The following is a 14,508-nucleotide window of genomic DNA, read 5'->3' as shown; positions in this document are numbered from 1 at the left end:
CTGTATTTATTTTCTTTAAACTTGAGATACAGTGTGGAAATAGGACCTTCACCCCCTCACCAGTATCCACCGGGTGCCAGGTTTTGCTCCACCCCCAAGTCTTTTCCAGCTTTTCCCCCCTACTCGAGTCTGAAGGCTTTCAACCGATACATCTGCCCATTTCCTCGAAAGATGCTGTCGGACTCAGTTGCTCCAGCACTGTTTTGCTCAAAGTTACAACACGGAATTATCAGAACCTTTACCTAAAAAATTAAGCAAAACATCCGAGATGTCCACATTTTTTAGGGAACGCGGGTTCCCCACACCCATCATAGATGTCTCCTCGATACCCTGTAGCTTCGCCCTTGCTCCCCCTCCCCCTAGTCACAACAGAGACAATCCCCCTCGTCCTTCTTTTCATCATATCAGCCGTCACATACAACACCTAATCCTCCGAAATGTTCGCCACCTCCAACGGGATCCCACCGCTAGTTACAGCTTCCCATCTCCACCACTTTCCATCTTCCACAGAGACTATTCCCTCCACAACTCCCTGGTTAACTCATCCCTTTCCACCCCCTCCCCAGGTACCTTCCCCTGCAACTGCAGAAGATGCAACACCTGTCCCTATACCTCTTCCCTCGACTCTGTCCAGGGACCCCCGACAGTCCTTTCAGGTTAGGCAGAGGTTCACTTGCACCCCCTCCAACCACATCTACTGTATCCGTTCTTCAAGATGTGGACCCTTATACATCGGCGAGACCAAATGTGGACTGGGCGATCATTTTGCGGAACACCTTCGCTCAATCCGCCTGGACCTACCCGATCTCCCGGTTGCTAAGTACTAATTCTCCTTCCCATTCCCACACAGACCTTTCTGTCCTAGGTCTCCTCCATTGTCAGAGTGAGGCTAAACACAAATTGGAGGAACAGCATCTCATATTCCGCTTAGGCAGCTTACAGACCAGTGGTATGAATATTGATTCTCTAACTTCAAGTAACCCCAGCATTCCCTCTCTCTCTAACCCTCCCCCACCCAAATCGCACTAGCTTCTCTTTTTCACCCAACAAACAGCTTACAATGGCTTGTTTATCATCATTACTTTTTTGTGTCTAACTTAGGCAAAACTATTGTTAATCTTTCCCAATGATTTGGCCCCATGGAGTCCGAGAGGATTCTAAACATGGTCTTACCATAATACCATCTCTATAAAGACCAAATATTTGAACAAGTATGCAGGATGTGGCAGTGGATTTCCTATTTTTATGATGCGTTAATGCAATTTCTCTGTACAACCTCAAGTCTTCAGGTTCTGATGTTTATAAAGTTGGTACAAAGGGCAAGGCCCCTATTGTTTTGGAAAGATTCATGTTTTTCCTAACTGTGGGCTCTGGCTCTCTTGGCTTGGGGTTCACTTTAAAGACCCTCTGATTATTTTTTAGCACCTTTATTCTCTGTAATTGTGGTCTGGCCCTACTTTAAAGTGTTCATTGGTGACCACTGCTGTGTACTTTGGGTGTCCGTGGAATAGCCAGAGTTTCTGCCTGTACCTGGAGCTGTCGGTCAAGGCAGGGACAGGGGGTGATGTGGGCTGGGGATGGGGTTCAGAAGATAATACAATGGGGTCCCCACTCGCTCTGAGGAGACACCAACACCTGCAGTGGTCGCACAAATTTAACCATGGAATAAAGTTACAACAAGAAGAGGGTGGATCCTGTCTTTAAATTAATGTGGATCCCAAGTCAAGAGGCAGAGACCAAAATTAGAATTAGAATCTTTCCCAAACATTTATCCCCGCCAGAACCCAAGAGATGGTTCTAAACAGGGGCCTTACCTTTGTACACTCTGTAAATGTCAGATCCAGAGAGATCTCAAAAAGTGATCCATTAAATTAAATTTAAATCATTTCAATTTGAGGTCTACTGACGTACCCCTCATCACATCCTCAAACTGGACAGAGGGTGAAGAGGTCCCAATCCAAATTGAATGTCCTGAGAACAGCACCAGCCACTGAAAGGACGTGCACAGTAAAGGATAAGTTCAACCTCACAAAGAAAGTGAGGCCCCAACAGAACACAATAATACAAATGAACAGCCCTTTGGCTCACAATATCCATGTGGAACATGCCAGATTAAACCAAACTCAGATTAAACCAAGGTCAGCCTGTATTTGATCCCTATCACGCTCCATTCCCCACATATGCATGTACCTATCCAAAAGCCTTTTAAATGCCACAGACTCCACCATCACCCCTGTTAGTGCATCAGGCAGCACGCATCTCCTAGAACATTTGCCCAACTCACCCAAAAGCCATGCCCTTAATGAGCCATGCCAACCATTCCTTGGGGCCTCCCATTCCTTGTCTCAGTGGTTAAGAAGTAACTACAGATGCTGGAAAATCGAAGGTACACAAAAATTCTGGAGAAACTCAGCAGGTGCAGCAGCATCTATGGAGCGAAGGAAATAGGCAACGTTTCGGGCCGAAAACCTTCTTCAGACTGGGCGAAGGAAATAGGCAACGTTTCGGGCAAAAACCCTTCTTCAGGCTCAGTGGGACAGGCAACATCTCTGGAGAGAAGGAATGGGTGACGTTTCAGGTCAAGACCCATCTTCAGACATCACCCATTCCTTCACTCCAGAGATGTTGCCTGTCCCGCTGAGTTGCTCCAGTATTTTGCTCCAGTCTATCTTCATAGTCAAACAGAAATTACCCAAGCAAGGAGCAACTCCAAGTTTCGATAGTCACAAATTCAAAAGCATTTGGATAGTAACTGGTTAAACAATAGTAGCAATCTCACGAATGTAGAGCAGTACTTTGACTCCATCCTCAACTCTCAGGCACCATTTATGTCAAGGATACACAACCCTACAGTTGAATCAGCTCATCGACTTCACCCCGCACCCCTCCCTCTTTCCCATAGATGTCACTACTGAAAGCTTGTACACAAATTGAGAGAGTGGACATATGCCAATAAATATCATTGGGAAAATGCTCTTGATCTCATGGTCAACGGTAAATGCAGTAACATTCAATTAATGAAAGTTGAGAATAAGGGCAATGACATTGCTGACCACACAGCAGAATATTCAGTGATAAGATTAAAGATTAACTGTGCTCCTACATTTCTGCACACTAAGATGGTTAGTTTGTATGCAGCAGAGTGGCACCCTGCCGTTACTCAAAACCAATAAGGGAATGTCTAAATGAATCGCAGACCAGGTCCTGACGAAGTCAGTGGATCTTCGATGAGAAACGCGTAGCAACAATAAAGCTGTGACATCAAGATCTATTTTGCCTCTTGTAATGTTACTCGCTTTTACTTTATAAAGCAGAGAGTTTCACGCCTTCATCGCCCCAAAGCAAAATCAATGCCAAGTTACTATCCATAAATGCACTACCTTTAATGTTGGAAAATAAAACAATGCTCAGATACCTTCTGCTATTCCATGTGCTGATACTGCAAGTGCATCCATGCATATCAGTTTTGTTCATCTGCATCACCGCCCAGTCGAAAGAAGTTTACTTTATGAATGACAAAGAATTTATACACATGATAAATAGCTTTGTCACCTAACAAGGGTCCTCTCTAGTGAGAATTCACAATAAACAAGCTTTAATTATGACATTTACACATTAACCATTACCTCACCAGCAGTTTAGCAATGTTAGTTGCACTATACAACACTGTATGGTTTCTATATCAAGAGTCAAGAGTGTTTTATTATCAAGTAGAATGCTAACAATCACTATTCTAAAACATTTAAAATTGCTTGTTGCATTCCCAATTATAATACCGAGCTAATCGGCAGGAAAATGGCAACAAAACTTTGCTAAATGACTTTCACTCGCACAATCTTTTACTTTAAAAGCCAAAGTAGAGTTCCATGGGCTTGTAAAGTCATGGCTAACAAACTACCACAAACATGAGATGTCAGGTTCAGGAACAGCCAACAGTCTTTGCTACAGTTAGTATGTTTACACAAAATATGGTTTGGACACAAGTAACATCGCAAGTACAACGTATCCAGATGAAAGGGGATGGGCGAAAGATGATAGACGGGTAGAAACAAAGAACTGCAGACTGGTTAATACACAAAAGGACAAAGTGCTTTTCGAGTTGAGGTGAGGCAGATCTGTCTTGTTGTGGAAGAAAGAATATCATTTACAAAAAAGGTCACATGGAAAAAATAGGATAAACCGGAGCTAATGTCTGAAAGGACGGGGGAAAGGAGAGGTCAGTAGAAATTTGACAACTAGTTGTCGCGTTTACGTGGGCATGGGGATGAATGTTAAACGTAAACCAGCTATTAACCCATTGCCTGGTCAACTCGAGGCTAGGGGCTTCTCAGCTCAAAATATCCCCCAAGTTCATTTTGAAACTTGATTTAAACATTTCACTTTGCTTCCGAATAGACATCATCTTGCTGCTGCTGATGAACCTCTGCACGAACATTTTGCTCAGAATAGAGACGAAATGCAGGAGTAGTGGGACAGGCAGCAACTCTGGAGAGAAGCAATGGGTGACGTTTCGGGTCGAGACCCTTCTTCAGGCTGAGAGTCTAATCGGTCAAAGTCAGCATGGATTTATGAAGGGGAAATCATGCTTGACTCATCTTTTGAGGAGATTTTTGAGGATGTAACAAGTAGAATGGATAAGGGAGAGCCAGTGGAAGTGGTGTATCTGGACTTTCAAAAAGCCTTTGACAAGGTCCCACATAAGAGATTAGTGTGCAAAATTAGAGCACATGGTATTGAGGGTAGGATAGTGATAGAGAATTGGCTGGCAGACAGGAAGCAAAGAGTAGGAATTAACGGGTCCTTATCAGAACGGCAGGCAGAGAACGGTGGGGTGCCGCAAGGCACGGTGCTGGAACTCCAGTTATTTACAATATATATTAACAATTTAGATGAACTAATTAAATGTGATATCTCCAAGTTAGCGGATGACACAAAGCTGGGTGGCAGTGTGAGCTGCGATGAGGATGCTATGAGGCTGCACGGTGACTTGGATAGGTTGGGTGAGTGGGCAGATGCATGGCAAATGCAGTATAATGTAAATAAATGTGAGATCCACTTTGGGGGCAAAAACAGGAAAGCAGATTATTATCTGAATGGTGTCAGATTATTAAAAGGGGAGGTGCAACGAGACCTGGGTGTGCTCTACATCAGTCACTGAAAGTAAGCATGCAGGTACAGCAGGCAGTGAAGAAAGCTAATGACATGTTGGCCTTCATTGCGAGAGGATTTGAGTTTAGGAGCAAGGAGGTCCTACTGCAGTTGTACAGGGCCATGGTGAGACCGCACCTGGAATATTGAGTGCAATTTTGGTCTCCTAATTTGAGGAAGGACATTATTGCTATTGAGGGAGTGCAGCATATGTTCACCAGGTTAATTCCCGGGATGGCGGGATTGAGGTATGAATAATGGATGGATCAACTGGGCTTGTATTCGCTGGAATTCAGAAGGATGAGAGGTTATCTTACTGAAACATATACAATTCTTAGAGGATTGGACAGGATAGATGCAGGAAAAAAATGTTCCCGATGTTGGGGGAGTCCAGAACCAGGGGTCACAGTTCTAAAATAAGGGTCAGGCCATTTAGGAAAAATGTCTCCAAAGAGTTGTGAATCTGTGGAATTCTCTGCCACAGAAGGCAATGGAGGCCAATTCACTGGATGTTTTCAAGTGAGAGTTAGATTTAGCTCTTAGGGCTAAAGGAATCAAGGGAAATGGGGAAAAAGCAGGAACGGGGTAATGATTTTAGATGATCAGCCATGATCATATTGAATTGGGTTGCTGGCTCGAAGGGCCGAATGGCCTACTCCTGCGCCTATTTTTCTGTATTTCTATTGAGAGGAAGGGGAGATGGAAACGAGAGATATAGGAGGGCAAGGTGTGAAAAGGACAGATTAAAGCAGAAGATGCTCGAGGAGTTCATTACTCAGGGTTTCGCCCTGAGCGCGTCTCTTGCTCTTCCAGATGATACCATTGCAACTGATTTACAAAGGCTCTGTAAATTATATGTATCAGTTCAGGCAAGTTTGTTCCGACCCACGCTGATGTCTATGGCAGATTGTGCGGCATTCATTTTCAAATACGCCCCCAGGCTCCTATAATTTTAAGACTTCTCACCGCGTGAACGTTCGCTGGCAAGAAGTTAGAGTAATTAGCATAATTGACTATCACCGCCCTTGCATTAAAGTTAAAATATGAGGACATTAGTCGACACCACATCTTCACAATAAAAGCGGCATCAAAAACGCACATCGGACCGTGCAAGGCACAACCTTCTTAAACGATCTTAAGCGATCTTAGACAACAGGCGGCTTGGACACAAATGACATTTCCTGACACATTTAAATGATTTAGGGGAAATTAGATTTCACCGAAACAAGTTTCCAAATTGTATTGGCAGGTTTGATGTGAAGCAGATGTTTCCTGGTGTGTGTGAATTTACAGGAAATCCATATTTACAAATAAGGTTCCAACAGTTTGTGAAATAGGATGAATTGGATGAGTGGCTGAAAATGATTGTCGAAGGACAATAGAGGAGAGAACGATTGTTTAAAGGCAGAAGTCGATACATTTTTTGATCAGGTGGAGTGTCCATTGCAGGTATATAAGAATGAGAAGGAATTCTTAAAATCAGGTCAACTGTTATGGTATTGAGGGGAGGGGATTTATCAGCTCAAATTTTACAAAATTATTTAAAATGTAATCAAGTTATTTGTTTTCCATTTCTATTTCTTAATAGGTATTTAGTTAATCTTACCATTGATTCATAACCTGTGTTAGTCCTAACAATATGTTCCTGTAACATTGCAATAGGAGCCTCTTCCTCTCCTTCCCTGTACCTCCCAAGTTCCACTGCAGCAATTTAACAGGAACATGCATAACTTGAATTTTCACCGTCACACTTTTAAAAGCAGCCCACTTTTTGGCCCGCCAACAACCTAGTCCAAAGGAAATGTTACTCGGGCCTCTTGCTCCTTGCTCCTTGCTGCCGAGAAAATCATACACACGCCCCCCCCCCCCCCCACCCCCCCCCCCCCCCCCCCCCCCCCTCACGATGCATCATTTCATTCAGACAAATTATTGGTCCACATTTCCCATTTTCATCAAAATAATCTGAACTAAATTCAGGCATGTGGAACAATTGGAACGTATGAGGGCACATGCATTTCTACCCTCATATTGTGGATCGCTCTCCCATGTGTGACCTTGTCAAAGTCTTACCGAAGTCCTGGTAGACTACAACAACTGCATGCAGCACAAAGAGATAGATAGGTAAAGACAGCACGGTATGCAAAGCAATCATAAGCAAAGACACAAATAAATCAAAACATTTCGATTTGAAAGAAAGCAGGTCGAGGTTATTTCTAAAGATTTCATGGGGGGGGGGGGGGGGGGAGCAGATCCATTACAAAGTGAACGCAAGACAATCACAAATAAATTGATTAATAACCGAACTTTCTTTCATATTTCCCTAAAATAGGACGCAGTTCGACCCATCGAGTTTTTGCCAGCTCTCAGAGAAACCCCATTCTTCCCACTGATTTCCTTATAACATGTTCTTACTCATGCCCATCCTGTCCAGCCCGAATTTTCCTGCCACTCGCCTTCTCTGGGAGGAATTTACAACAACCAATTAACTTGTCAACCTAAAGTTCGCGAGGTGCGAGGAAACTGGGATCCGGAAAAATTCACGCGTCCACGGGAGAAACCGTGCAAACTCCAGGGATCAGGATCGAACTCGCGTTGTTGGAGCCGGACTACCCATTATCCCGAGCATGGTTAGAACATGAGAAGGGGGGGAAAAAAAGGTGGCGCCTATGTAATCACAGCATGAAACAGGTGTATTAACAGACAGTGAGACATGTTTGAAGTGTATCGATATTGGACTGCGGCAGCTGCATTGATGGTTTTTAAAGAAAGAAACTGAGTCTCACTCAGCAGGAGAGGTAAAATAAATCGAGTTGTGAGGAGGCTTGTGCAGAGCACAAACACAGGCGAAGATTCAGGACTGTACATATACGGTGAAACCCTGCACCCAAGAGGTGACATCATGGAAGTATTCAGGACTCGAAATGGTTAACATATACTATGATAATCGCTTCAGACTAAATTGCCCGCGGACAGGAAGGCAAGTTGGAACAAATGCAATTCAAATTAAGATTGAAAGCTGTTTTTTTTTCTCCACAGTTAGCATGGTCAATATCTGAATGAGATGAAAGTCTTGGAATTACTCAAGAAACTGCTAAATATCACGTCTTGGACATTCAGGATCTCCCGGGAAAGCTAAAGGCTGAGTGAATAATGTCCCTTTGTCACTATTTGTTTTGGAGAATAAAGACATTTTGAGGCGACCAGATGAAGTCTCGGTGTAATCTGCGGGATGTGGCGGGGCAGGACGAGGGTGAAGAGAGGTGGGAGTTTCCTTGTGTTTATCTTGGGAGGTTCCTAGGATCAGTTGTCAAACGGACGAGGCAAGCGCATAGCGCGGGATGTAATGGGACGAGAGACCGAGCGAGATTCAATTTTCCGGAGCCCAAAAGGATTGTAGAAGCATTTGAAGTCATGGGCGACAAAGAAACGTGTGGTTTATGCTGGGAAGATTTTTGGAATTATGAAACTCCGAAAGTTGTGGTGGTTAAAAACAGAAATTTAGGAATTATCTACAGAATCATCCAACTTGTCATCATCATGTACTTTGTCGTGTAAGTATATCCTAGAACTCTGAATGCTTGTATTAAATTTGAATTGAGTAATTTGAGTTTAGCACAATATTCAATCTGCACAAATCAGTTGTTTTCGTACTTTCCTAGTTCTGATGCAGGCTTTTTTTTAAATCCGAAACATTAATTCCCTATCGCTCTCCACACGGGTGGCTTTACCTCCTAAGTATTTTCAGCATTTTTCACTTTTAGTTATTTATTTTGCATTAAAGGATCTGCCGGAAATAGTTGTGCATATAGGCTCAAATGACGTTGGAAAGAAGAGGAAGGAGGTTCTGCAATGTGAGTATAGAGAACTAGGTGGGAGGCTGAAAAGCAGGACTTCTAAGGTGGTTATCTCTGTTTCCTTCCAGTACCTCGTGCTAGTGAGGGGAGGAACATGGAGATAGGGGATCTGAATGTGTGACAGAACAGTTGGTGTAGGGATTTAGATTTCAAGATTTTCTGGGGCAGGGGTGACCTGACCTGTACAAAAGGGACGGGTTGCACCTATATTGGAAGGGGACCAACATTCTGGCAGGCAGGTTTGCTAGTGCTACACGAGTGGGTATAAACTAATAAGTGGAGCGGCCAGTCAACAACGTGGAAGTGTACGCAGTTAGTAGTTAAGGGATATGATATAGTTGGAATTACGGAGACATGGCTCCAGGGTGCTCAAGGCTGGGAGCTAAACATGCAGAGGTATTCGATAGTCAGGAAGGATAGACAGAAAGGTAGAGGAGGTGGGGTTACATTGCTGGTTAAAGAGGAGATTAATGCAATAGCAGGGAGAGACATTAGCTTGGATGCTGTAGAATCGGTATGGGTAGAACTGCAAAATAGCCAAGGGCAGGAAAGACTTGTTAGAGTGGTATTCATTTCTTGCAAGAACAGCAATGCAGATTATTATCTGAATGGTGTCAGATGAGGAGAAGGGGAGGTGCAACGAGACCTGGGTGTGCTTGTACATCAGTCACTGAAAGTAAGCATGCAGGTACAGCAGGCAGTGAAGAAAGCCAAGTTGGCCTTCATTGCAAGAGGATTTGAGTTTAAGAGCAAGGAGGTCCGACTGCAGTTGTACAGGGTCCTGGTGAGACCGCACCTGGAGTATTGTGTGCAATTTTGGTCTCCTAATTTGAGGGAGGACATTATTGCTATTGAGGGAGTGCAACGTAGGTTCACCAGGTTAATTCCCGGGATGGCGGGATGAAAGATGAAAGAATGGGCCAATTGGGCTTGTATTTGCTGGAATTTAGAAGGATGAGAGGCTATCTTATAGAAACATATAACATTCTTAAAGGATTGGACAGGGTAGATGCAGGAAAAAATGATCCCTATCTTGGGGGAGTCCAGTTTAAAAAAATCCAGTGGGGGGTCACAGTTTAAAAATAAGGTATAATTAAAATAATAAACAAGGGATTAACCTACAGATTTGATAGCTTTAGATAGGAACTTAAGAATAAAGGGTAGGCCATTTAGGACTGAGATGAGGAAAAACGTCTTCACGCAGAGAGCTGTGAATCTGTGGAATTCTCTGCCACAGAAGTCAGTGGAGCCCAATTCACGGGATCTTTTCAAGAGAGAGTTAGAAGGCTAAAGGAATCAAGGGATTTGGGGAAAAGCCCGAATGGGGTAATGATTTTGGATGGTCAGCCATGATCATATTGAATGGTGGCACTGGCTCGAAGGGCCGGATGGCCTACTCCTGCTCCTATTTTCTATGTTTCTATGTCTTATTTGCAACCCATTAGAGCTGATTTTCTATGGAGTAAATCAATTTGCAAACTCGCACTTTAATGAACGTTGTTTAATCTGGAGATAGACACAAAATGCTGGAGTAACTCAACAGGGCAGGCAGCATCTCTGGAGAGAAGGAATGGATGATGTTTCGGGTTATCTGGAGTTGTCTAGACTTGTTGCTGCATTATTCTGATTCCTCACCCCCTGATCTTTATTGCAAGCAATTGTTATTAATATTGAATATCAGGAAGTTCATGATTTGACACTGGGACTCCATGGATTCCTCATTGTCTTTTTGAAAGATGAATACAGGAACTTGTAGTGAGTTTCAGACCTCAATCGAAAGTAGAGAGGGCTGCCATATCAACGTCTGCCTTGATCTGTCGTTTTTATACCTTACCCATCCATATCTGAACAAGGGTCTCGACCTGAAACGACACCTATTCCTTCGCTGCATAGATGCTGCCTCAACCGCTGAGTTTCTCCAGCATTTTTGTCTACCTTCGATTTTTCCAGCATCTGCAGTTCTTTCTTAAACTTCCATATCTCTAGACTCCCTCGCCCCTGACTTTCAGTCTGAAGAAGGGTCTCAACCCAAAATGTCACCCATTTCTTCTCTCTAAAGATGCTGCCTGTCCCATGGAGTTACTCTAGCATTAAGTGTCTCTCAGCGGTGTAAACCAGCATCTGCAGCTCCTTCCTAAACAAATGTTTTGATGGGTATTTTCTTCAATTTAATGAAGCTTCATTAACAAGATAAACAAGTCTGACCTTGTTTATAGTTCATTTGAACACAGTCATCGAGAGAAATATTTCATAAAGACCGGAAAAGAATGAGATCCTGGCAGATATCGTGCTGGCATGTCAATTTACCAAATTTTATCCCTTGGATTGAGTTGCCCTCAGGTGGCGCCGTTCGAATGCAGCCTCGCCAACAGTCTTGTCTTGTCCTTTTCTTCTTTTGTTGTTTTTAGTCCATTGTTAAATGTATGTTTTAGTGTATCTTCAGTTTTGTATTATGTGGGGGGTGGGTGGGGGAAACTTTTTTTCATCTCTTTCCTTGACGGAGATGCGACTTTTTCCGTATCGTACCTCCATCCGCACTGCGGCCTGACATCATGGAGCGGGCGGTCCCTTTGCTGGGGATCGGCTTCGGGAGCTCTAACCGCGGGAGTTTCGAGACGGGGGAGGAGAGAAACCCAATTAGTTTTGGGAGGGCGGAGTTGGGATGGATGTGACAGAGGAATGCTTCTAATAACCTTAGGTTAGTGTTGCTGTTATCATGAGCTATTTATGAAGCCATCAGATTTGCATTTAGTGGGACAGTGTGGGAAAGGAATATGTAAAGAATTGTGGGCAGTAACAAATGCTCAGCAGATCAGGCAGTATCAGTGGATTGACAAGAACAGTACCGCATAGGAATAGGCCCTCTGGCTCACAACCTTTGAAGATTGAACCCTCTGAAGAAGGGTCTGGACCCGAAATGTCACCCATTCCTTCTCTCCAGGGATGCTGCCTGTCCCGCTGAATTACTACCTCTGGCTCACAATATCTATGTCAAACATAATTCCAAGACCAACTCTTATCTGTCTGCACATAATCTATATCCTGCCTATCCATGTGCCTATACAACCACCAACCCCAGCAGTGTGTTCCAGGCACTCACCATCCTCTGTATAAAAAACCTGCACTGACCAATGAAGACAAGCATACAATATGCCTTCTTTACAACTCATTTATCTGTCCTATCTTTTGATTCCACCCCTCACCAGCAGGTGGCACTGGGTGTAATCCGCAGATTGCTACTCTCAGGGTCCTGCTTTTTAATCTTCTGGGAAACTCCCAACATTGCAGAATCTCATCCCTTTCCCTGGCTATTCATTGTGCCAAGGTGCATGACTTCCAGCTGCTCGACCTCCCCTTGAAAATGTTCTGCAGCCGCTCGGAGACATCCTGGACCCTGGCTCCAGGGAAACAGCAGACCAATCCTATTCTCGTTTGTTACCAATAAACGTTCTGCATGCTCCCCGACCCAGCACCCCTAACTAATGAGTCTCCTCTCATAATGGCTCTCGAAATGTGACCTATAATTCATCACAGGTTCATCAAACGATGATCAAGGAACATTTCTTTGTCTGTGTTGTGGTTCTTATTCTATTTAAAATGGACTTTAAATTTCCTTTAAATAAAATAAAGTGCATTATTTAAAATAAAGTGCATTAAAGTCCCTTTTTAAAGCCTCATTTGCATGCTGCACACTCTTAAATAATTTATGTGTGGGTGTCTCAAGATCCCTTTACTCCTGCACTTAAGTTAGACTCTTATAAAGTGCTTTTAATGAAGTGCATTGTTCTGAGGTACCTCAGAGGGATGCATGCCAGTAAATTGAATATTATGAATCTCCCAACCTACCATTGTAACATTAGTCTAAAATCTGTGCAAATGACTCAGTCATGGGATATGCAACTTCCTGGTCTACATCATTGGTCAGAACACATTGAGGAGAGCATTAACCAATTTAAAACATCTTGTCATCCCATTCATTTTTAAATTAAATTGTTGTGTTGAATTCCAATTAAATTGATATGTAATTGTTCATGATAAATGAAACATTAATTGTAAATTGCCGGCAAAGCTGCCATTTTGTCATATATGATCACCGCTAGACAGCCTTAATGTCCACGCAAATAACAATTACACCTGATATTCTAGGGATCTAATTACACAAAATGTAATTATCTTGTACACAGCATCAAAGGCATTATGGGGAATTTGTTTGTTAGCTAACATCACCGTCATTGGATCATTTATAAAGAATAGGATAGCATTTTCTTTAAAACGGCAAACAAATTTCCCCAGTAAATGTACACATTTCACCAAACGTTTGGTTATCCTCATCTAATCTTTCCCATTTGGGTTTATTATCTGTTTTCTCCCTGAGAAATATCATGGTGTATTTCTGAAACTGACGGTGCATTGTAAATCTAAAGCATTGTTTCTGCTGAGCAGTCGTGCATATGCAACTACATAAAAGGTGCCACTCAGAAACAGTACCTCGGCCCAATCCATGTGCAATACTTTCAAAAACCCTCATTCTCCATTGGATTCTCTATCCCTTTGTTCCAATTTCCCTTCGCCAACCAACTAATGTATTCTTTAACAAAGTTATCATCACTACCTCAATCAGTAAAGGGATTTTTTTGTGTCATCATGACCCCATCTGCAGCAGGAAAGTGTTGGTAACATACCACAGGGAGGTGCATAACTATTTACCTAAGGTTAGTTGCAGCTTTAAAATTTAATTTGTTCCTTTATTTAAATGACAAATAACTCCCACGAGAAACATAGTATTTAATGAATAAAAGTATGCAAGATAAACATTATAGTCATAACTTTGGATTTGACTCATAGCTGGGGAAGGTAGCTGGGGAGCACATGATTTGGGTGGGAAAGGATGAGCAAACTAATGCCCCTGTCCCACTTAGGAAACTTGAACGGAAACCTCTGGAGACTTTGCGCCCCACCCAAGGTTTCCGTGCGGTTCCCGGAGGTTGCAGGTGGTTGCCGGAGGTTGCAGGTAGTGGAAGCAGGTAGGGAGACTGACAAAAACCTCCGGGAACCGCACGGAAACCTTGGGTGGGGCGCAAAGTCTCCAGAGGTTTCCGTTCAGGTTTCCTAAGTGGGACAGGGGCATAAGGAGTTGCAGAGGGGGTGGTCTCCAAGGAAAGTAGAAAAGTGTGGGGATGGGAAGATGTGATATGTGTGGGATTATATTGTAGGTGGTTCCTGTCAGTGAATGATGTGTTGGATGCGGAGGATGGTGGGGGTGAAGGGTTAGGCCCAGGAGAACTCTATCCTTGTTCTGTCTGGGGGGGGGGGGGAGTGGGGGTGTGACAGCAGAACCGCGGGATACAAAGGAGACAGATAAGGGAGGGTTGATTGGAAGATGAGTCAGGCAGGGGAGAGCAGGATGGAGATAGTAACCAAGGCTGGAGGTGATGAGTAGAGTAGATATGTGCAAATGATGAGAAATGACAGTGGGGAGTGAATTGTGCAACCGGAGAGAGATGGT

General features: G+C 43.4%; 1 protein-coding gene across 3 annotated transcripts in view; it reads left to right on the top strand.

The window, feature by feature from the left end:
• Positions 1 to 14,508, top strand: part of p2rx2 (purinergic receptor P2X 2) — a 68,948-nt gene that overhangs the window by 25,833 nt on the left and 28,607 nt on the right. For all 3 annotated transcript variants that reach the window (XM_033043404.1, XM_033043403.1, XM_033043402.1), the window contains one exon: positions 8,185 to 8,699. In XM_033043404.1, the coding sequence (XP_032899295.1) occupies positions 8,353 to 8,699 (347 nt within the window). In that variant the 5' untranslated portion in view covers positions 8,185 to 8,352. The remainder of the gene's footprint in view (positions 1 to 8,184; positions 8,700 to 14,508) is intronic.

Source organism: Amblyraja radiata, chromosome 25, assembly GCF_010909765.2.
Source record: "Amblyraja radiata isolate CabotCenter1 chromosome 25, sAmbRad1.1.pri, whole genome shotgun sequence".
In the NCBI taxonomy this organism is placed as follows: Eukaryota; Metazoa; Chordata; class Chondrichthyes; order Rajiformes; family Rajidae; genus Amblyraja; species Amblyraja radiata.
The sequence above is the reverse complement of the archived record's forward strand: the minus strand, read 5'-3'. Positions and strand labels throughout refer to the sequence as shown.